The sequence below is a fragment of the Hyla sarda genome, chromosome 1 (assembly GCF_029499605.1).
Source record: "Hyla sarda isolate aHylSar1 chromosome 1, aHylSar1.hap1, whole genome shotgun sequence".
NCBI lineage: Eukaryota > Metazoa > Chordata > Amphibia > Anura > Hylidae > Hyla > Hyla sarda.
This window is the reverse complement of record NC_079189.1, coordinates 432,946,369-432,970,672: the sequence shown is the minus strand read 5'-3', so window position 1 is coordinate 432,970,672 and position 24,304 is coordinate 432,946,369. Positions and strand designations below refer to the sequence as shown.

General features: G+C 43.4%; 1 protein-coding gene across 1 annotated transcript; it reads right to left on the bottom strand.

The window, feature by feature from the left end:
* Nucleotides 1-1,300: 1,300 nt before the first annotated feature.
* Nucleotides 1,301-13,491, bottom strand: DRG1 (developmentally regulated GTP binding protein 1). The gene is made up of 9 exons (XM_056530596.1): nt 13,343-13,491; nt 10,296-10,419; nt 6,731-6,906; nt 6,347-6,416; nt 6,088-6,257; nt 5,655-5,785; nt 5,401-5,568; nt 5,017-5,139; nt 1,301-1,761 (listed from the first exon to the last, which is right to left on the bottom strand). The coding sequence occupies exons 1-9, from the start codon at nt 13,382-13,384 to the stop codon at nt 1,662-1,664; spliced, it is 1,104 nt and encodes a 367-aa protein (XP_056386571.1). The 5' UTR covers nt 13,385-13,491; the 3' UTR covers nt 1,301-1,661.
* Between the last annotated feature and the right edge of the window lie 10,813 nt (nt 13,492-24,304).

Here is a 24,304-nt window from a genome sequence, read left to right as displayed (position 1 = left end):
GAAGTTTATCTGTACCATTTTTTGTATTGATCGGACTTACTGATTGCTTTTTATAAATTTTTTATGATATAAAAAGTGACTAAAAATACGCTATTTTGGACTTTGGAATTTTTTTGCGCGTACACCATTGACCGTGCGGTTTAATTAACTATATATTTTCATAGTTCGGACATTTACGCACGCGGCGATACCACATATATTTTTATTTACAGTTTTTTTTTTATGGGAAAAGGGGGTGATTCAAACTTATTAGGGAAGGGGTTAAATGACCTTTAACTTTTTTTTTTTTTTGCAGTGTTATAGCTCCCATAGGGGGCTATAACACTGCACACACTGATCTTTTACCCTGATCCCTGCAAAGCCATAGCTTTGCATGGATCAGCGTTCTAGGGTCTCGAACGCTCAAGCCTGTAGCTCAGGCTTGGAGCAATCAAACGCCGATCGGACGCGACTGAGACAGAAGAGGGGACCTCCGCTCGCGTCCTAGCGGATTGGGACATCGCGATTTTATCGCGATAGTCCCGATCAGCCTGACTGAGCTGCCGGGAAGCTTTTACTTTCGTTTTGGACACGGCGATCAACTTTGATTGCCGCATCTGAAGGGTTAATAGCGTGCGGCACAACGTCCTGGCTATCATTAGAAGCCGGGACCGACCCGGTGTGATGCGGGGTCACAGGTTAAACAAAATGGGGGTGGGTAAGGGTTAATTAACCTATCCTATCTTTTTTGTTGAAATATTAGTAACGTGTACCAAGTTTCATGGAAATATCTTTAACAGTTTGGAAGTGATGCTGGAACATACACACATACGTATATACATGCACAGGGGATTTATCAAAACATGTCAAGAGGAAAAGTTGCTTCTTTCATTTTTTTAGAAATGAAAGAAGCGCTCTGATTGGTTGCTATGGGCAACTCAGCAATGTTTCCTCTAGACAGGTTAAATTACCCCCATTGTACACTGCAGTGGCCATTAAACAAATGGGCATGCTGCAGTTCAAAGCTTCCTATAATAAATAATGTAACATCTGTCTGCTACAATTGGTGATCACCTTACACTGAAATCTGACAGCAGGGTCTCTCCCCATTCTTTGTTTCATGTCACTCATTTGTTTACTGGTTATTCTACTTTTATTTCCATGCTGAATATGGTCAATTGTATATTGATCTCCAAGCTGTGGGAACAACCAATGTTTGCAAGCATTCGAAGTGTCAGAAACCATTCTTCCTTTTTTGAGTTCGAGTTCATTATATTCATGCATCCGTATATCAATACAATTGCTATTCACCACACCAATGGAGGGTTACTGAATTCGAATTTTATTGACACTTTTCTTAAGGAATATTTACAGATGGCTAACCAGTTAGGCTTTATTCACATCTGCATTGGAGGCTCCGCTTGGTGCCAAAAAGCTCAGCTGGACAGTCTACTGCACAGCAGACCGATCTCACTGACTTTACTGGGGGGCCATATGGTGCCAGTTTATTTAGCAGGATCTAACCTGAAAGAAAAGTACTGCTTGCAGCATTCTTTCGTCCGCTCAGGTCCCGCTCATTATAAGGATCTGCTCCAAAGTGAGCTCCATGGCAGATGTAAACATAGCCTAATATGCATGATATGGTGCTGCAGACACAAATGACAAAAGCACTATCGTATTGATCACTTCTTTAATATTTGAATGACGTCTTCATCTTCCATTACATGATCTTTGCCAACTTTTTGTGGGTTGTGCTTTACAGAAGAACCCCAAACCAAGGCACTGAGCAGGGAAAAGGAAAAAATAAATTAATAGAAAGTCTTGAAGTGATGCTGTACCTATGGAGTATTTTCTCCAGGAAATTATAATACAACTATTTACGGTATAGATCCATTTACAAGCCATTGTATGCAATTTAGGGAAGGCAACATTTCGTGACAGACAGGCAGCTATAATGTATTCACACCAGTCAACAGCAACAATGCAGGTAAAATTAAAGGGGTACTCCACCCCTAGAAATCTTATCCCCTATCCAAAGGAAGCCCCCGCGATCAGACATCTTATCCCCTATCCTATGAATAGGGGATAAGATGACTAGGGGCAGAGTACCCCTTTAATACAGAGATCATTTGCCATTGCATTGTCTTGTCTATAAGGGCTTGATAACAGGTAAAATCTGTGCTGATTCTTACAAGGAATTTGTGCCAATTTCTGGGTCAAAACCAGCATGGTTTTATATTAACCCCTTAAGGACCAAGGACGTACAGGTACGTCCTTGGTCCTGCTCCCGTGATATAACGCGGGGTTACAAGGTAACCCCGCATCATATCACAGCGTCGCGCGCTATTAACCCTTTAGCCGCGCACTCAGAGCTGAGCCGCGCGGCTAAAAGTGAAAGTAAAAGCTGCCGGTTAACTCAGTGGGCTGTTCGGGATAGCCGCGGCGAAATCATGGCATCCCGAACAGCTTACAGGACAGCGGGAGGGCCCCTACCTGCCTCCTCGCTGTCCGATTGCCGAATGACTGCTCAGTGCCTGAGATCCAGGCATGAGCAGTCAAGCGGCAGAATCATCGATCACTGGTTTCTTATGAGAAACCAGTGATCAATGATGAAGATCAGTGTGTGCAGTGTTATAGGTCCCTATGGGAGCTATAACACTGCAAAAAGAAAGTGAATGAATATCATTTAACCCCTCCCCTATTAAAAGTTTGAATCACCCCCCTTTTCCCATAAAAAAAAAAAAAACTGTGTAAATAAAAATAACGCGTGCGGAAATGTCCGAATTATAAAAATATATCATTAATTAAACCGCTCGGTCAATGGCGTACGCGCAAAAAAATTCCAAAGTCCAAAATAGTGTATTTTTGGTCACTTTTTATATCATTTAAAAATGAATGAAAAGCGATCAATAAGTCCTATCAATGCAACAATGGTACAGTTAAAAACTTCAGATCACGGCGCAAAAAATGAGTCCTCATACCGCCCCATACACAAAAATAAAAAAGTTATAGGGGTCAGAAGATGACAATTTTAAACGTATTAATTTTCCTGCATGTAGTTATGATTTTTTCCAGAAGTCCGACAAAATCAAACCTATATACCGTATATACTCGAGTATAAGCCGACCCGAGTATAAGCCGAGACCCCTAATTTCAACCCAAAATCCCAGGAAGTTATTGACTCGAGTATAAGCCTAGGGTGGGAAATACCTCATCCCCCCCTGTCATCATCCAGACCCGTCATTAACATCCTCATCATCATCCCCTTGTCATCATCCCACACATCCCCCCCTTCATCATCCCCTTATCATCCCACACATCCCCCCTTCATCATCCCCTTGTCATCATCCCACACATCCCCCCTTCATCATCCCCTTATCATCCCACACATCCCCCCTTCATCATCCCCTTGTCATCATCCCACACATCCCCCCTTCATCATCCCCTTATCATCCCGCACATCCCCCCTTCATCATCCCCTTATCATCCCACACATCCCCCCTTCATCATCCCCTTGTAATCATCCCACACCCCCCCTTCATCATCCCCACCCCCCTTCATCATCCTCTTCTCATCATTCGCCCTCAGTGGTCTTCAACCTGCGGACCTCCAGAGGTTTCAAAACTACAACTCCCAGCAAGCCCGGGCAGCCATCGGCTGTCCGGGCTTGCTGGGAGTTGTAGTTTTGAAACCTCCGGAGGTCCGCAGGTTGAAGACCACTGCGGCCTTCAACATCATCCAGCCCCCTCTCACCCCCTTTAGTTCTGAGTACTCACCTCCGCTCGGCGCTGGTCCGGTCCTGCAGGGCTGTCCGGTGAGGAGGTGGTCCGGGCTGCTATCTTCACCGGGGGCGCCTCTTCTCCGTGCTTCCGGCCCGGAATAGAGGCGTTGCCTTGACAATGACACAGAAGTACGTTGGCAATGAACGCACCTCTGCGTCGTTGTCACGGCAACGTGACTATTCTGAGGCCGGGCCCGAAGCGCTTAGAAGAGGCCTCCCCGGTGAAGATAGCAGCCCGGAACCAGTATCCCACCGGACCACCTCCTCTCCGGACAGTCCTGCAGGACCGGACCAGCGCCGAGCGGAGGTGAGTACTCAGAACTAAAGGGGGTGAGAGGGGGCTGGATGATGTTGAAGGCCGCAGTGGTCTTCAACCTGCGGACCTCCGGAGGTTTCAAAACTACAACTCCCAGCAAGCCCGGACAGCCGATGGCTGCCCGGGCTTGCTGGGAGATGTAGTTTTGAAACCTCTGGAAGTCCGCAGGTTGAAGACCACTGCGGGTGGGGGAGTTCACTCGAGTATAAGCCGAGGGGGGTGTTTTCAGCACAAAAATCGTGCTGAAAAACTCGGCTTATACTCGAGTATATACGGTAAGTAGGGTATCATTTTAATCATATGGACCTACAGAAAAAAGATAAGGTGTCATTTTTACCGAAAAACGTACTATGTAGAAACGGAAGCCCCCAAAAGTTACAAAACAACGTTTTTGTTTTTTTTTTCAATTTTGTCGCACAATGATTTTTTTTTCCGTTTCACCGTAGATTTTTGGGCAAAATGACTGATGTCATTACATAGTAGAATTGGTGGCGCAAAAAATAAGCAATCATATGGATTTTTAGGTGCAAAATTGAAAGTTATGATTTTTTAAAGGCAAGGAGCAAAAAACGAAAATGCAAAAACGGAAAAAAAACCCGGTCCTTAAGGGGTTAAAAACCCTCTCCTACTGATTTCAAATGGATTTTTTTTTACAGTTTTAGAAAAAATAGCTTTTTTTAAAGCAATAAAATGTCACTTTTTTGTGCCTTTCCACATGGAAGCCCCCATTGTAATCAATGGTAGCTTTAAAATGCTGCATGGATTTTGAAGTGAAATGGCTAATGTAAACAAGCTCTAAGAAACAGAAAAACAATGCTAAGACAAATGTTCCAAATCAACAACATGGACTATAAAACCAGAGGATACAGGAAAATGTATCTACTAACAAGAAATAACATTAGGTCAAATATTTTTCTAAGTAGACACACAAGATACTCACTACTTAAATTCTTTGATGAGGTTTTTGTGAATTTTAGTGCAGAAGTCTTCAACTGTTGTACGCGAGTCAGGAAGCACTACAGGTGAAGTATAATCTGGTAACTGACCCTTAGGCTTTGTGTAGCTAAAGAAAGAATAAATAAACTAATAAAATAGACATTTTTGGCATAAGGCTCTTTTCACACCATGTTTCTGTCGCGTCTGATGGAAACCATCCAAAAGAGGCCGAAATGATACTTTTCTCTCCTCCATGGGTTATTGGGGGTCTATGGCTACGTTTGCTGTATGCTCCAGGAGCTTTACAAGAGCCATAAACGGATATGTCACAAGGGTCTTTATGCTTTAAAGACGTGTGTTTAGCAATCTGTTCCGGCTCACTACTTACATTCGAACCAGTCTTAAGTAATCCCAGATCTTTTCTAAGAGATCATCAAAGTTCCAGCGGTGATGGGCAGATATGGGGACACAGTGTGGCACTTTGTAAATGACATCAAGTTCTTCTAGTGAGATTTGGTCAATCTTATTCAATACATAGATGCAAGGGATGTAGACTCTGAAAGAAACAGATAAATACCATAGAAAAAGATAAACGTTATTTATACCGTGCAAGATCATGACCCACTTGAAGATATTAAATACCTATTTCCTTCAACTACATCAATAAGATCATCAGCTGTAGCATCACTGCGCATGGTGATATCCGCATTGTGAATTTTGTACTCTGCCAGGATACTCTTCACCGTCTCCAAGTCCAGCTCACTCTGAGTACACTGAAGGTGGAAGAACAAAGAATATTAGGGAAAACAATATAGAGATATATAGGCTTTCCTGTATACAGTTATGGCTTCAATTCTGATTTGAGTATAGTAACTGTATCATGCTGACCAGCCATATGCCTGTACTAAATCAGCTTAAAGTGATGCCATGTGTATATGTAGAACACTGTTCTGATTTGCCATTGTACTGAACCAGGCTACACTGCATTTCTTCACCCGTATGAAACTGTGCTAAAATCACACAATATTTTAAAATAATTAACTTTACTTCAACGCAGCTTTGCCACCATACTCACCGTGGCTGTAAGATTGATGCCACCTTTGTCCTTTTTCTTGAATCCGATGTTTGGCGGTTTCTTGTTCAGCCGGATACCAAAGCCCTCCAGTTCATTTTCAATGATCTTTTTGTGTCCCAAAGGTTTAAGCACATCCAAGACAATAAGGATTAAATTGCATGTACGTGCCACTGTAGGTATAAAACACCATACATTTACAGGAAAGAAAAAATTATATAGGTATTGTATTAATATGCATAAATAGAAAATAGCAACACACCTGCAATGACTTGGCGACCTCTGCCTTTTCCATCTTTTGCTCCCTCAATGATTCCTGGAAGATCAAGCAACTGGTATAAAGAAATAAATGTACAGGTTAGTTAAGAAAATACAACAAAGCCACACATTATGCACTTGTTATGAAGGCAAAATAGATAGGTACACTTTAACCAATGATATGAATCTTTTGACGTCATAAGTTTGTATCAGTGGGGGGAAGGGAGAAAGTCTTCAGCTGTTTTAGAACAATTCATTCCATTTGTGTGTAATATTGGTGGGCAGCAAAAAAAAGAAGAAGCAAACATGTATGTGTTTTACCCTCAAAAGCATAAATAAGCTAATGTAATGTGGATAGGATATATTCCTTATGTGAGAACACAGTTACCTGAATTTTGGCCCCTTTGTATCTCACCACTCCAGGCACAGTGGTCAATGTAGTGAATTCATAAGCTGCCACCTCAGAATAGACACCAGCTAGGTTGCTGAGAAGTGTTGATTTCCCCACAGACGGAAATCCCACAAATCCAATTCGGGCATCTCCAGTCTTTGCAACGTCGAAGCCTGCAACAGGAAATCCAAGAACAAGCCGGCTCATTTATATGTGCTACAAGTAGACCAACTTCTAATCCAATATATATATTAATATACAGTGGTCCCTCAAGTTACAATATTAATTGGTTCCAGGACGACCATTGTATGTTGAAACCATTGTATGTTGAGACCATAACTATGGAAACCTGATAATTGGTTCTGAAGCCACCAAAATGTCATCAAAAAATAGAAAAATGTGAGGATTAAACAAAAATAAGTAGATAACTAATATAGATAAAGCAAGTCCTTACATATAAAAGTAAGAAAGATCTGCTGGAAGATGTAAATCACTGTCTGTGTCAGTGTTTCCCAACCAGGGTGCCTCCAGCTGTTGCAAAACTACAACTCCCAGCATGCCCGGACAGCCGCTGGCTGTCCGGGCATGCTGGGAGTTGTAGTTTTGCAACAGCTGGAGGCACCCTGGTTGGGAAACAATGGTTTATGTAGGACAGGAGCTTCTTCAGGGTCCTATACAGTACACACAGTGTCCCAAATGGAGCCACCCTTACTTGGTGTCCAAAAGGAGCAGCTAACCTTGGCACAGGTAAGGAGTAGTACAGAACTTGTAGTTCCTCCGCGTACTGTAGGGGGCGCTACCAGACAGCCAGTCAGTGCATGCACTTCAGTATAGAGGCGATTTCCCAGTAAAATGCCCATTCTGATTGGTCGGTTCTTCCAGTTGTGACATGTTTCACAGATCTGGACTGTCTGTACATTGTATGTTGAGTCTGGTTTCAAGTTACAACGGTCCAGAAAAGACCATTGTATGTTGAAACTATTCTATGTTGAGGCCATTGTAAGTTGAGGGATCACTGTGTGTGTGTGTGTGTGTGTGTATGTATATATGTATATGTATATATATATATATATACATACATACACACACACACAGTGATCCCTCAACATATATATATATATATATATATATATATATATATATATATATATATATATATATATATATATATATATATATATACACACCTTTCCTAACAGCCTCAGCCTTATTCACACAATTAGGTCTTATGTCCCTTTAAAAGGAAACCTGTCAGCCTGTTCTCCCACACTAAACTCACTTCACTAGCATGTGGAGTCACAGACCATGAATATGTAAATTGAGCGGGTGAAGCCCCGTGCCCAATTCGCTGAATCTTCTGGGGGACATATCTCAGGACCTACCCTACTGGACATATGTAAGTAAGTGACCCCTTATTGGACTCCTGTTAACACACTATAATCCAGTGGATTGGGTCTAGTGTGGGTAAACAGGCCGACAGCTTTCCTTTAAGATTTCATACAGCTATTGACATCTCCTAGTTCCTTTATGTGTATATTTGGTGGTCAACGGTCATTCAATAAGTTGGTATTGCTACTGTATGTAGACTTTTTGTTTAATGTATTTTAAAAGGAGAATTTTCAGTAGCCCAGCAAGAAAAAGAGAAAGAAGAAATAGTTTTTGGGATGTCTTCATTCCCATACTGGACAAACCTTCCAAGTATTACAATGTAGTTTCAGCCTTATGCTCATATGCAGCTTTCTGTAGCACTACAAACCGATTTTTAGGTGTCCCCATAATGTTAATCTATCGCAAGTCCATGCTGGACACCCAGTGAGTATCATGAACGGGGATTGTTAATAACAAAGTGAACTGTGCATGAAACCAGCTGGGCATTATACAGTTACCTTAATAACCAGCATGGACTTGCATCTTTCTATGCAAGATCTAAAGATCAAGCAGAAAATGTATACTACAGTAACTATCAAGCTAAAGCTGCAGTCCAAAGCAATACATTGTATGCGATGTTCTGCACTGCAGCTGTCACTCAATAGCCAAAGTCAACCAGTAGTGCTACAGTAAGTCATTATAGCCCAGGACTTAAACAGCAATGGCTGCAGGTGACTACAGTCATGGCCGTAAATGTTGACACCCCTGAAATTTTTTAGAAAATGAAGTATTTCTCACAGAAAAGGATTGCAGTAACACATGTTTTGCTATACACATGTTTATTCCCTTTGTGTGTATTGGAACTAAACCAAAAAAGGGAGGGAAAAAAAGCAAATTGGACATAATGTCACACCAAACTCCAAAAATGGGCTGGACAAAATTATTGGCACCCTTTCAAAATTGTGGAAAAATAAGATTGTTTCAAGCATGTGATGCTCCTTTAAACTCACTTGGGGCAAGTAACAGGTGTGGGAAATATAAAAATCACACCTGAAAGCAGATAATAAGGAGAGAAGTTCACTTAGTCTTTGCATTGTCTGTGTGCGCCACACTAAGCATGGACAACAAAAAGAGGAAAAGAGAACTGTCTGAGGACTTGAGAACCAAAATTGTGGAAAAATATCAACAATCTCCAGAGACCTAGATTTGCCTTTGTCCACAGTGAGCAACATTATCGAGAAGTTTGCAACTAAAGATGAGCGAATTTACAGTAAATTTGATTCGTCACAAACTTCTCGGCTCGGCAGTTGATGACTTTTCCTGCATAAATTAGTTCAGCTTTCAGGTGCTCCCGTGGGCTGGAAAAGGTGGATACAGTCCTAGGAGACTCTTTCCTAGGACTGTATCCACCTTTTCCAACCCACCGGAGCACCTGAAAGCTGAACTAATTTATGCAGGAAAAGTCATCAACTGCCGAGCCGAGAAGTTCGTGACGAATCGAATTCACTGTAAGTTCGTTCATCTCTAGTGGCCAGCAATGAGTCCAGATCTAAATCCCATTGAACACCTGGGAGAGGTCTTAAAATTGCTGTTGGGAAAAGGCGCCCTTCCAATAAGTGAGACCTGGAGCAGTTTGCAAAGGAAGAGTGGTCCAACATTCCGGCTGAGAGGTGTAAGAAGCTTATTGATGGTTATAGGAAGCGACTGATTTCAGTTATTTTTTCCAAAGGGTGTGCAACCAAATATTAAGTTAAGGGTGCCAATAATTTTGTCCAGCCCATTTTTGGAGTTTGGTGTGACATTATGTCCAATTTGCTCTTTTTCCCCTCCCTTTTTCTGGTTTAGTTCCAATACACACAAAGGGAATAAACATGTGTATAGCAAAAAAACGTGTAACTGCAATTCGTTTCTATAAGAAATACTTCATTTTGTTGAAAAATTTCAGGGGTGCCAACATTTACGGCCATGACTGTATATCACCCATCTCCAAGCAGGAAATTGATCACTGCATTTGCAAATGTGGTAAAAATTAACAAAAAAAAATAGGAAACCTGAAATTATACTCTGATATCCTACCCTAATTCTTGGTTACATTAGCACATGGGCCACAGTCTAGAGCCCTGACTTTAGAAACAATTTAGAACGTGTGTTACCATGTAAGGGAATCTGTGGAAAGCATGTTGAGTGGACCTACCTTCTCCCGGGCCACCACCTCCACCACCTTTTGGGGTAATAAGTTCACGTCGCAGCTTAGCTAAGCGGGCTTTCAGAAGACCAAGATGATGTGCCGTGGCTTTATTCTTCTGGGTCCGGGCCATCTGTAAAGCAGAGCACAACATTTATACCCATAAATATGTGACTGGTACACAAAGCCACAGCTATAGGTATCCACTGAATCCACAATTTTGTTGAGCATTCTGCAAAAACTATTCACAGGTTCATTATTTTTGCAGAATCCAGAATTTTTGTGACGGGCGAAATAGTGCATGCACTATTTCTTCCGTTCATTCGCCCATCACAAAATAACGTCTGTTATTAATAACGGGCAATAAGGGGTTAAAATGGCTATTAGAAAAATCTCATAGACTATAATGGGATTTTCTAGGGATCGTTTAATGGCCGATTTTCAAGATTTTTATGACGGACGTTTCTAATGGAGGTATTTTTTATAGTGTGAAAGCAGACTGAGAAAACATTATCTGTGATGGAGGAGAATTTTAAATCGGAATTAGGGTGCATCTACATCTAGGATTGGGGGATCTGACAGCCGGATATGGCGGAAGAATTTTATTTGGACACACACTGTGCCCCTGAATATAATACTGCCAGAAACTGTGCCCCTAAATTTTATAATTCCACACACTGAGCCAGAGTATTAAACTACCACATGCCATGCTCTTAAGTATAATTCCTCCAAATGCTATACCCCTGAATACTGTCACACACACACACACAGTTCCCCTGAATCTAATAATGCCACACATCATGTTCCCAAGTATAAAATACTGCCACACACGATGCTCCTGAATATAAAACTGCCACACACTGCACCCATGAAAATAACGCAGCCACACACTACACTTCAACAACTAATAATGCCACACACTGTACTCCTGAATGTAATACTGCCACACACTGTACCCCTGAATCTAATACTGCCACACACTGTACCCCTGAATACTGTCACACGCACACACAGTTTCCCTGAATCTAATAATGCCACACATCATGTTCCCAAGTATAAAATACTGCCACACACGATGCTCCTGAATATAAAACTGCCACACACTGCACCCATGAATATAACGCGGCCACACACTACACTTCAACAACTAATAATGCCACACACTGTACTCCTGAATGTAATACTGCCACACACTGTACCCCTGAATCTAATACTGCCACACACTGTACCCCTGAATCTAATACTGCCACACACTGTACCCCTGAATCTAATACTGCCACACACTGTACCCCTGAATCTAATACTGCCACACACTGTACCCCTGAATCTAATACTGCCACACACTGTACCCCTGAATCTAATACTGCCACACACTGTACCCCTGAATCTAATACTGCCACACACACTGTACTTCTGAGTATAATACTGCCACACATTGTGCCTTCAAATATAATATGGCCTTCATGTCCCTGAATATAATACTGCCACAGACCATGCTCCTGAGTATAATACTGCCACACAATGTACCCCTGAATCTAATACTGCCACACACACTGTACTTCTGAGTATAATACTGCCACACATTGTGCCTTCAAATATAATACGGCTTTCATGTCCCTGAATATAATACTGCCACAGACCATGCTCCTGAGTATAATACTGCCACACACACACTGCCACACACACTGCCACACACACTGTACTTCTGAGTATAATACTGCCACAGACCATGCTCCTGAGTATAATACTGCCACACACTGTACCCCTGAATCGAATATTGACACACACACAATGACCCTTCGTATAATACAGCCACACATTGTGCTCCTAAGTATAATGCTGCCACATGCTGGGCTTCCAAATATATTACCAAATACTTTGCCCTGGACTGAATCATACATCTGTGTCTATGCCACCTCAATGAATTATGTTGCCCATATGAACTGTAAAATGTGCCACTGTACACTTCCTTCACTGTTTCCCAGTATGTCAAGTGTGTCACTGTTTCAAATTACAACTCCCATAATGTACAGAAGAGCATGGGGGGAGCTGTAGTTTTGCAACAACTGTAAAGGTTAAAGGTTGGGAAACCCCTGTAAATGCTCTCCTGTCCCAGGGCTGCTCCAGCTCCTTCTAGTCAGGCCTGACCAGAGCAGATGATGCCGGCAGCACTAGGCGCCCGTCTGCATCATAGGAAAAGCGTTGGGCAGCAGTCTTGCCTATTCTTTTGTTTCGGTGGATGCCTCCTCTGGCCGATTCCCTGTACAGTGTAAAGGTCAGGATGACTGGCAGGTACTGCTGGTCTAAATCTTATGTACATCATTTATCATTATAAAACAACATGTTACTTTTTTAGACATTTTTCCTGAGGAAAAAATATGTTTTTTCCTCAATTTTCCCAGGCTTTCTTTCCTATCTCTACTGGGGACCCCCAGATCGGGCCAGTTTGTGGCCACCAGAAGTGACTGGGATTATGGAAACAGATGAGCAGCCGCTTTATGTGGTTTCTATCATTTTCATAGATGTGAATGGAAGTTACAGGAACAAAAATCCTGTCACACAATATTTCCAGACCAGTCTGCTTTCAGTTTTTGCACAACTACAACTCCCAGCATGCCAAGACAACCTTTGGCTGCCCAGGCATGCTGGGAGTTGTAGTTTTGTAACAGCTGAAAGCAGACTGGTTGGGAAACACTGGTGTAACATGTGACTCCAGAGACATATGGGGCAGTCTGATCACATTACATTTATCCATATAGTGGCAGGTAGGTACACCAGGTTCAAGCTGGCATCACTCAGTACCGGTGCCCCCTATTGGTGCATACCCGTCTCTACAAGCCCCATGGAACACATGGCACAGACTATATACTGTACATACATTATAAGAACCCACTGTTACTAGAAAGTATTCTCAATGACAATCTACAGGACTGAGAGCCCAGCCGTGACCACCAAGTCTGAACCCTAAGTCACTGTCACCCGCACTTCTACAACACGTCAGGCCGAGGCCCAATCAGGGCTCCTAATACCCCAATATCACCCCCCGAATTACTCACTTCAGCCTCGATCTCGGCGATCTTGGCCAGTGTCCCGCTCATGGTGCCGGTTTTCGTTCACACTACGAGAAACCGGCAAAGTACAGACACGCACCGCGACACTGCCACGCATGCGCAAAGACACCCTGGCCTAGGAAGGAGTTGCTCTGGGTAGGTATGATGTCACGTTAAGGAGGCGGAGCCTTTTGCGGAAGGGGCGGGGCATCGCGGACTAGTGCCTCTCAAAACTGGAAGCGCGAGATACTATGCTGGCAACGAGCGAAGAGGGACGTAGTGTGGGGAGACTGTGATATTGGGGATGACTTGCTTTACATGGGGCTGTGTTAGGTCAGGCGTTATATTTACATAGGGCTGTATGCTGGAGGAATCAGAAAGAGGGCGATCTTTACATAGGACTGTATGCTGGAGGAATCAGAAAGAGAGCGATGTTTACATAGGACTGTATGCTGGAGGAATCAGAAAGAGAGCGATGTTTACATAGGACTGTATGCTGGAGGAATCAGAAAGAGAGCGATGTTTACATAGGACTGTATGCTGGAGGAATCAGAAAGAGAGCGATGTTTACATAGGACTGTATGCTGGAGGAATCAGAAAGAGAGCCATGTTTACATAGGACTGTATGCTGGAGGAATCCGAAAGAGAGCCATGTTTACATAGGACTGTATGCTGGAGGAATCCGAAAGAGAGCCATGTTTACATAGGACTGTATGCTGGAGGAATCCGAAAGAGAGCCATGTTTACATAGGACTGTATGCTGGAGGAATCCGAAAGAGAGCCATGTTTACATAGGACTGTATGCTGGAGGAATCAGAAAGAGAGCCATGTTTACATAGGACTGTATGCTGGAGGAATCGGAAAGAGAGCCATGTTTACATAGGACTGTATGCTGGAGGAATCGGAAAGAGAGCCATGTTTACATAGGACTGTATGCTGGAGGAATCGGAAAGAGAGCCATGTTTACATAGGACTGTATGCTGGAGGAATCGGAAAGAGAGCCATGTTTACATAGGACTGTATGCTGGAGGAATCGGAAAGAGAGCCATGTTTACATAGGACTGTATGCTGGAGGAATCAGAAAGAGAGCCATGTTTACATAGGACTGTATGCTGGAGGAATCCGAAAGAGAGCCATGTTTACATAGGACTGTATGCTGGAGGAATCGGAAAGAGAGCCATGTTTACATAGGACTGTATGCTGGAGGAATCGGAAAGAGAGCCATGTTTACATAGGACTGTATGCTGGAGGAATCGGAAAGAGAGCCATGTTTACATAGGACTGTATGCTGGAGGAATCGGAAAGAGAGCCATGTTTACATAGGACTGTATGCTGGAGGAATCGGAAAGAGAGCCATGTTTACATAGGACTGTATGCTGGAGGAATCGGAAAGAGAGCCATGTTTACATAGGACTGTATGCTGGAGGAATCGGAAAGAGAGCCATGTTTACATAGGACTGTATGCTGGAGGAATCCGAAAGAGAGCCATGTTTACATAGGACTGTATGCTGGAGGAATCCGAAAGAGAGCCATGTTTACATAGGACTGTATGCTGGAGGAATCCGAAAGAGAGCCATGTTTACATAGGACTGTATGCTGGAGGAATCCGAAAGAGAGCCATGTTTACATAGGACTGTATGCTGGAGGAATCCGAAAGAGAGCCATGTTTACATAGGACTGTATGCTGGAGGAATCCGAAAGAGAGCCATGTTTACATAGGACTGTATGCTGGAGGAATCCGAAAGAGAGCCATGTTTACATAGGACTGTATGCTGGAGGAATCCGAAAGAGAGCCATGTTTACATAGGACTGTATGCTGGAGGAATCAGAAAGAGAGCCATGTTTACATAGGACTGTATGCTGGAGGAATCCGAAAGAGAGCCATGTTTACATAGGACTGTATGCTGGAGGAATCCGAAAGAGAGCCATGTTTACATAGGACTGTATGCTGGAGGAATCCGAAAGAGAGCCATGTTTACATAGGACTGTATGCTGGAGGAATCAGAAAGAGAGCCATGTTTACATAGGACTGTATGCTGGAGGAATCAGAAAGAGAGCCATGTTTACATAGGACTGTATGCTGGAGGAATCAGAAAGAGAGCGATGTTTACATAGGACTGTATGCTGGAGGAATCAGAAAGAGAGCGATGTTTACATAGGACTGTATGCTGGAGGAATCAGAAAGAGAGCCATGTTTACATAGGACTGTATGCTGGAGGAATCAGAAAGAGAGCCATGTTTACATAGGACTGTATGCTGGAGAGAAGGGGAGTGATGTCATTTCTTGAGACAGTGTTATAGAGGCTGAAGTGAGGGGGAGAAGGTATTACATGGGACTGCATATTAGAAACCGATTCCTGCATGTGATATGGCAGGGAGTCTGTCTGGCTCTCATCCTGCCCACTGTCTGGAGTAGTTTACACATATTTCTATTGTAATTAGTAGATGTTGATTTGCATCTGCATCACTGGACTAATACGGCTACTTAAATTTACTACATAAAGTTAGTAGTTATACACATTTCTGGGCATATGGGGCCTATCTATAGGGGTAGTCTAATATAAATATATATATATATATATATATATATATATCAGCTCATTACATCACCTTTTCAGGTAATGTTCCCTGGTATCAGCTTAGCTCCTGTTAAGGAATATAAAAAGCTGATCGGATTTTATGCCAAACCAGACTAGTCCCCAAACCAAAAGGGAAGTTTCTACCCCTCTGCAGACAGCTGTTTCGGGGTTTTTACTCAGTGTGTGTGTATGTTCCAGCATCACGTCCAAACGGCTAAAGATATTAACATGAAACTTGGCACACGTGTTACTTATATGTCAACAACAAACATAGGATAGGTAATTTAACCCTTACTCACACCCCATTTACCAGGGGCGGGGTTTTTGTTTAATGTCCCATACAAGTCAATAGGAAATATGTTACTGCATAACTTCCAAACGACTGTAGATATTTCAATAATACTTGGTCACATGTTAGGCTGGGTCCACACTACGTTTTGTCCCATACGGGAGCGCATACGGCAGGGGGGAGCTAAAACCTCGCGCTCCCGTATGTCACCGTATGCGCTCCCGTATGTCATTCATTTCAATGAGCCGGCCGGAGTGAAACGTTCGGTCCGGTCGGCTCATTTTTGCGCCGTATGCACTTTTACAACTGGACCTAAAACCGTGGTTGACCATAGTTTTAGGTCCGGTTGTAAAAGCGCATACGGCGCAAAAATGAGCCGACCGGACCGAACGTTTCACTCCGGTCGGCTCATTGAAGTGAATGACATACGGGAGCGCATACGGTCACATACGGGAGCGCGAGGTTTTAGCTCCCCCCTGCCGTATGCGCTCCCGTATGGGAGAAAACGTAGTGTGAACCCAGCCTTACTTATATGTCCACTTAATATAGGATAGTTAATTTAACCCTTAACCACCCCCATTTGTTAGGGTTGGGTTTTTTGTTTAAAGTCCCATGCAAATCAATGGGAAATGAATGTTCCCACATAACTTCTGTACGGCTAGAGATATTTCAATACCTGATACACATATTACAGTTCGAGATATGACAACAATATATGAGGACGGGATAGGAGGTCGGGATATGACAACAATATATGAGGACGGGATATGAAGTCAAAAGCTTCCTCCTTTGTTTATTTTCCTCCCCAACAAGGATTAGGAAGGAAAAACTGGGCAACGCCGGGTACTCAGCTAGTACTATAAGTGATAGCCAGTATGTCCTATCAAGCTTTGTTTTTTTATGAAGAAGTGAGTAGGGTGCCTGTGGAGTTTTTTTTTTTTTTTAATCCATTGTGCAAAAGCGTTTGACAGCCCTCATAGATGCCTGATAGATACATTTAAAGGGTTTATCCACCATAAGGTGATTTTAGTACATACCTGGCAGACAGTAATGGACATGCTTAGGAAGGATCTGCACTTGTCTTGGGGATAAATGGCTATGTCGTGAGATTACCATAACACGGTGGCTAGCTTTTTGTTCTGGCATTTCCTGTTTGGCTTTTCTTTTTTTGACTAAAAATCCCATAGTTAAATTTTCCTCCCTCCCAAACATCAGCCACCCCACCCATTGAAACATAAATGAGCTGCATCCATTCAAAAGACCTGTGGTTTTCAATCAGGGTGTCTACAGCTGTTGCATTATTTGCAGATTGATCTCTCTCCCACCAAGCGATCCCTCCACCCATTGAAGCAGACAGGCTCCCTGTCATCAGCTGACCAGTGAGTCAGGTCTCGGCCACATTGCAGCCTGGGAAAAATCTGAGACAACAGTCATTTTGTATGCTGATAAAAATAAATATTGGACTGAAAATCACATAAGAATTGTGAGAAAACAGTCACACAGGTACAGACACTATATTATGAACTACACTAACTTTACAGCCCCTGTAGCATAGTCAAATAAAAAAAATCCCTGGAATACCCCTTTAAAGGTCTTTAACCCCTTAAGGACCAATACAAGTAAACATGTACACCCCTGAAAGACCAGGCCTGTTTTTTCAAATCGGGGATGTCTGTCTTTATTAGAGAATAACTCTGGTAACATTTTGCCAATCACGATAATTCTGACATTGTTTTTTTTGTCACAAGTTGTCCTTCATGTACATAGTAAAAGTAAGCCGATATCATTTGTAGTTTTTTTTTTACAATGCAAAAAATCATGAAATAAAAAAAATGATTTTTTTTGCTATTTTAACACTAATAGGTTGCAAATATTTTTACTTTCTGACCAAATAGTTAAAGAAACTTATACTTTCAGATATCTACTGTATTTTGAAAGCATTTCTTTTTGTTTTAATTAACATTTTAAATGAATTGGAAGCCTAACAATTTAACTGGTTAACGACCATCGACGTCTATACTCTTCCAATGGCCGTTAACCGGGTATGACGCGGGCTCCCGACTCGAGCCCGCGTCATACCAGCCGTCGATCGCTGCGGCTGGCTATTAATGTTTTTTCCCGCTTCGCATAGACTTTTGAGTAAAATGACTGATGTCATTACAAAGTAGACTTGGTGGCACAAAAAATAAGCCCTCATATAGATTTTTAGTTGCAAAATTAAAGGGTTATGATTTTTAAAAGGTAAGGAGGAAAAAACGAAAGTGCAAAAACAGAAAAACGGGTGGTCTTTAAGTGTTTTTCTGTAGAAATTTTCACAATTTTGAAAATTTGAAAAGGTAAATTTTTTTAATGTGCTATGCAAGGTTTGCAGGAATTTGACGGTGGTAGAACATAGGAATCCCCCCCCCAAAATGACCCCATTCTAAAAACTAGATCGCTCAAGGTATTCGCTAGGGGGTACAGGGAGTATATTTTAACACCATAGTTTTTTGGCAGGAATTATTACAGTCAGTGTTAATTCAAAATTCGTTTTTTTTTTTCCACAAATGCATCATTTGTGGGCCATATTTTTTGTACATCACTTCTGATATTGAAAGAAATGCACCCTATATTTTATTGAGCTGCTCGGCTCCTGTTTGGAAATACTCCCGCTTAGGCCATATTTGATTCCTTGGCCACGTGGTAGGACCCAGAAGGAGAGGAGCGCCATTTGGCTTTCAGGGCATAATTATAGGCCGAATGGATTATAGGGCGCACTTCATGCCTGCAAAGAGTTTTAGCTGCCAGAACCATACAGAACCCCCACAAGTGACCCCATTTTGGAAACTACACCCCCTAAAGCAGGGGCAGACACAGACAGCAGAGGGACCCTGTGCAAAGAATGTGCCTCCCCCCCACCATATGTCTATTGTTCAGGAACCCCCCACCCCTGCTCTCATTACCCCCCCCTGCTACCATTAACCCCCTGCTCCTTGCATTCACCTCATCCTGCCCCTCCTTCCATTCACCCTCCACTTCTATTACCCCCCCCCTCATGCTTCCATTCCCCCCCTCACTGCTTCCATTGACCCCCCCCTGCTCTTTCTTCCATTCACCCCTCCTGCCCCTGCTTCCATTCACCCACCCTTGCTTCCATTCACCCCCCACTTCCATTATCCCCTTCTCCTTCCATTCTCCCCATCCTGCCCCTCCTTCCATTCACCCCCATGCTTCCACTACCCCCTGCACCCATTAACCCCTCCTGCTCCATCCATTCACTCCATCCTGCCCCTCATTCCCCCCACTGCGCTTCCATTAACCCCCCTGCTTCTTTCATTTGCCCCATCCTGCCCCTCATTCCATTACCCTCCCTGCTTCCACTAACCCCCCCCCCCCGCTTCCATTAACCCCCCTCCCCCGCTTCCAGTAACCCCCACCCCCTGCTTCCATTACACATACACCCTCACTTCCATTACCCCCCCCCCCCCCCCGCTCGTTCCATTCACCCCATCCTGCCCCTCTTTCCATTCTCTCCCCCTGCGCTTCCATTACACACACACACGCATTTCCATTAACCCCCCCCCCCCCCGGCTTCCATTAACCCCCTGCTCCTATAATTTAGGTAGGTAGATAGATATGAGCTAGATAGATAGGGCATAGATCAGTGTTTTCCAACCAGGGTGTCTCCAGCTGTTGCAAAACTACAACTCCCAGCATTCCTGGACAGCCAAAGGCTGGCATGCTGGGAGTTGTAGTCTTTCAACATGTAGGCACTTTTGTTGAGAAACACTGCAAAGCCCTAACCCGCTCATCTTTATAAAGTTACCTACTGTTCACACAGCCCACAGCCCTCAACTCACCGGGGATGTAGTGTAATCCGAGACAGGGGCCACATGATGCCGGGGATGAAGAGGAGCTGAGGCAGCTGTTCCTCATGAAGTTATCGGGGGATGAAGCACGGCCTGATGCAGGGACAGGTCAGAGTGCTTGGAGCTGACTTCCTGCCTGTGCGGGGCACGTCTACTCCCACCAGCCCCTCTGCTCTTAAAGCGACAGTTACACTAACGGGGAGGAGCTCCCTCTCAAGGCCCGGGCCCAGCGTACAGATACCTCTATAGCTATGCCAATGGCGGTGGGCCCCCTTACTTGCTGGGCCCTTGTGCCGTTGAACCTGCTGCACATATGGTTTGTCCACCCCTTCCCTAAAGTATTCACCTAGACCCAAAGTGAGTACTTTGAGTCCTTTTTGTGTGGCTGGAATGGTTACAAAGTCAGTGGAAAAATAAAAAGAAACATTTTTTTCACAAATGCATCATTTGTGGGACATATTTTTTGTACATTGCATCTGAAAAGTAGAAAATGCGCCCCATATTTTATTACGCTGTTCGTCCCGTGTTCGGTAATACCCCTGCTTAGGACATATTTGGTTGCATGGCCACATGGTGGGACCCAGAAGGAGAGGAGCACCATTTGGCTTTCAGGATATCCTTATACAAATTATAGGCCGCATTTCATCTTGCAAAGCATTGTAGCTGTCAGAACAATACGGCCTCCCCAGAAGTGACCCCATTTTAGAAACTACACCCCCTAAAGTATTCACCTAGGACAAAAGTGAGTACTTTGAGCCCTTATTGTGTGGCTAGAATTATTTCAAAGTCAGTGGGGAAAAAATAGCAATTAGCTTTTTAATAAAGAATTTGTGGGACATCACTTCGGTAAGTCGCTTTTGAAATGGAGGAAATGCGTCCCATATTTTATCACGCTGTTCGTCCCGGGCTGGGCAGTACCTGTACATAGGCCATATCTGGTTGCCTGACCACCTGGTAGGACCAAGAAGGCTTTCAGGGCATCATTTTATGAATTATAGACCCCACTCCATGCCTGCAAAGGATCAGAGCTGTCAGAACAATACTGCACCCATGCAAGTGTATTGGCTAGACCAGGGACCTCTCTGATTGGTCCTCGGTCGGCTAGCAGCGACGTGCGGCTGTCTATGACAGTTAAAGTTCCTTATGGATACATCCGTCATGTTGTGGGAATAAAAAAATCTTGAAGAAACTAGTTTATTTTGTTGGGGGATAGTCCCCACTCATACTGTGTTTCTGCAGTATAGGTGTCCTTTGTCATGTCAAAAAAGGGATGACAATGTATACTGTAGCAGTCTCATCAGAAATTAATGGCGCTGCTACAGTATACGTCAGCATTACTTTTTCTGACATGATGCTGACAGATACCTCTAACATACTGCTGAAATGCAGTATGAACGGGTCGCAGTGTAGGGTCATAGAGCGCATCCGCAGGAAGCTCAGTGTGTCCGCTCATGACTGCCACGGGAAATCCGCCGCTATGAGTGGACACACAAAGCTACCCAGACGCAGCAGGGAGCTCATTATTGTGACTGCTGGTGGGCATCCGTAGCATGTAATATGCTGCGGACGTGCACCGGGTGATCCTACACATTATGCATTTGTATTTTTCATTATATGTATTGTTTTGTTTTTTACACTTTTTTTTATTTTTAACACTTTTTATTTTGACACTTAAAGCCCCCAGTACATTCTGACCACGGCTGTAAGGGTTTAACTGCCGGAACCAAAGTTTACTTTGGTCCTGGCAGTGCGGCAGGGTGCCAGCTGTGTGTTACAGCCTGGTCCCTGCCGCAATCTCGTGGGTGCACTGGGCAGCACCCACGAGAACCATGGACATCTATACTCGTCCTGGTGCGGGAACGTGCATCCTGCCTGGACGTGTATACACATCCATGGTCGTTAAGGTGTTAATGAAAAATTCAGTGGAAAAGGTTTCTTTATCCTATGTGCCCCGGCTGTCGGATCAATAATATTTAACCCCTTAAGGACCCAGGGTTTTTCCATTTTTGCATTTTCATTTTTTCCTCCTTACCTTTAAAAAATCATAACTCTTTCAATGTTGCACCTAAAAATCCATATGATGGCTTATTTTTGCATCACTAATTCTACTTTGTACTGATGTCAGTCATTTTACCCAAAAATCGACGGCGAATCTGACCCCTATAACTTTTATTTTTCCACATATGGGGCGGTATGAGGGCTCATTTTTTTGCGCTGTGATCTGAAATTTTTATTGGTACCATTTTTGCATTGATAGGACTTTGTCTTCATTTTTTGATGATATAAAAAGTGACCAAAAATACACTATTTTGGAATTTTTTTGCGCGTACACCATTGACCGTGCGGTTTAATTAACGATATATTTTTATAATTCGAAAATTTCCGCATGCAGCGATACCACATATGTTTGTTTTTATTTACACCTTTTTTTTATGGGAAAAGGGGGGTGATTGAAACTTTTATTAGGGAAGGGGTTAAATGATCTTTATTCACTTTTTTTTCTCATAGGAAACCATTGATCAATGATTCTGCCGCTTGACTGCTCAGCAGTCATTCGGAGGCAAGGTAAGGGACCCTCCTGCTGTGTCACAGCTGTTCGGGATGCCGCGATTTCGCCGCGGACATCCCGAACAGCCCCCTGAGCTAACCGGCAATGATTTACTTTCACTTTAGACGCAACGTTCAACTTTGAATGGCGTGTCTAAAGGGTTAATAGCACGCAGCACTGCGATCAGTGCCGTGCCCTATTAGCCACGGGTCCTGGCCGTGGCCCTGCATTACAGAACGGGAGCGGACTCATGACATACCGGTACGTAATGGGTCCTTAAGGGGTTAAAGGGTTACTCTGGTGGAAATGTTTTATTTTATTTTTTTATCAACTGGTGACAGAAAGTTAAATTACTTCTATTAAAAATAATTAATCCTTCCAGTACTTATTAGCGGCTGTATACTACAGAGGAAATTCTTTTCTTTTGGGATTTTTTTTTTGTCACGACCACAGTGCTCTCTGCTGACACCTCTGTCCATGTCAGGAACTGTCCAAAGCAGGAGAAAATCCTCATAGCAAACATATGCTGGTCTGGACAGTTCCCAAAATGGACAGAGGTGTCAGCAGAGAGCCCTGTGGTTGTGACAGAAAAGAAAAGGAAAAAGTAGTGGCCCTGATCAGCTCTTAACTTGTGGTGTGTAACTTGTGGTGTTACAAAATAAAAGGAAAACAAAAAAAAAGGGGGGGGGGGGAACTTCCAGGTAACACCCCCCCCCCCCCCTTCAAAAGATAAAGGGGCACTTCCTCTGCCTGGAGAAAAAAAAAATTAATCTCCAGATGCAACAATCCTAACAGTCTACCTCAGGAACTGGTCACAGAGTAAATACTTGAGAGCTTAGACCAATTTTTAGAACAAAATAGCATGATTTCATATGTAGAAATATAAAATCACATCCTTTCCTCTTTGTCCATCTCCTCCCCTCCTTGGTTGAACTTGAAAGACATATGCCTTTACTATGTTTAATAAAAAGTTAAAGTTGTAATTAGAGATGAGCGAACTTACAGTAAATTTGATTCGTCACGAACTTCTCGGCTCGGCGGTTGCTGACTTTTCCTGCATAAATTGGTTCAGCTTTCCGGTGCTCCGGTGGGCTGGAAAAGGTGGATACATTCCTAGGAAAGAGTCTCCTAGGACTGTATATGTTTCCTTTCTATAACAATGAAGCTGGGGGGTGTATAAGGGAATGGACTGCCTGACTCTTCTACATCGTAGCTATGCTGTGGTGACTTATCAAGTAAATTACATAGCAAACACTTCAAACGTTCCTGTTCTAGGTTGTGCTTCACCAATATTGGGTTGTGGGGTGCAGACACACTGCACCCTTGCTGATCAAGTGTTTGTCAGCTTATGCAGTGAAAAAGAGCTAGAAGCAGACAGCTCTGTACATTGTGTGGTGGCCAAGCTAGGTAACTTCAGCTCAGCGTATTCTCTTCAATAGGAGCTGAACTGCAGTAACCCAGTTTGGCTATGACACAATATACTGAGCTCTGGCAATCTCACTTCTCTGCCTTTCGGCTAAGATCAGGTGTAGTATTTGTTCTCATGAGTGTCTAGGACAGGGTCTTTTGGGACAGAATGGAGAGGCACACAGATAAAAGCAGGTGTTCTGGGGTTGGCCTAACGGCAACAGTGCAGTACGGGTGGTGCCCTCTGAGTTCTGGAACTCACTGGGCATAGTAAGCCCACTTGGTGGAGGCATGTGC

Bases quoted from the DNA above. Each gene is read 5' to 3' on its own strand.
- DRG1 (XM_056530596.1), bottom strand. From the start codon at position 13,384: ATGAGCGGGACACTGGCCAAGATCGCCGAGATCGAGGCTGAA. The intron at 5,786-6,087 runs GTGAGTATGGTG...TTCCACCTTCAG, and splicing joins GCATCAATCTTACAGCCACG to TGTACTCAGAGTGAGCTGGA. The intron at 1,762-5,016 runs GTGAGTATCTTG...TTCCCTGCTCAG, and splicing joins CTCATCAAAGAATTTAAGTA to TGCCTTGGTTTGGGGTTCTT.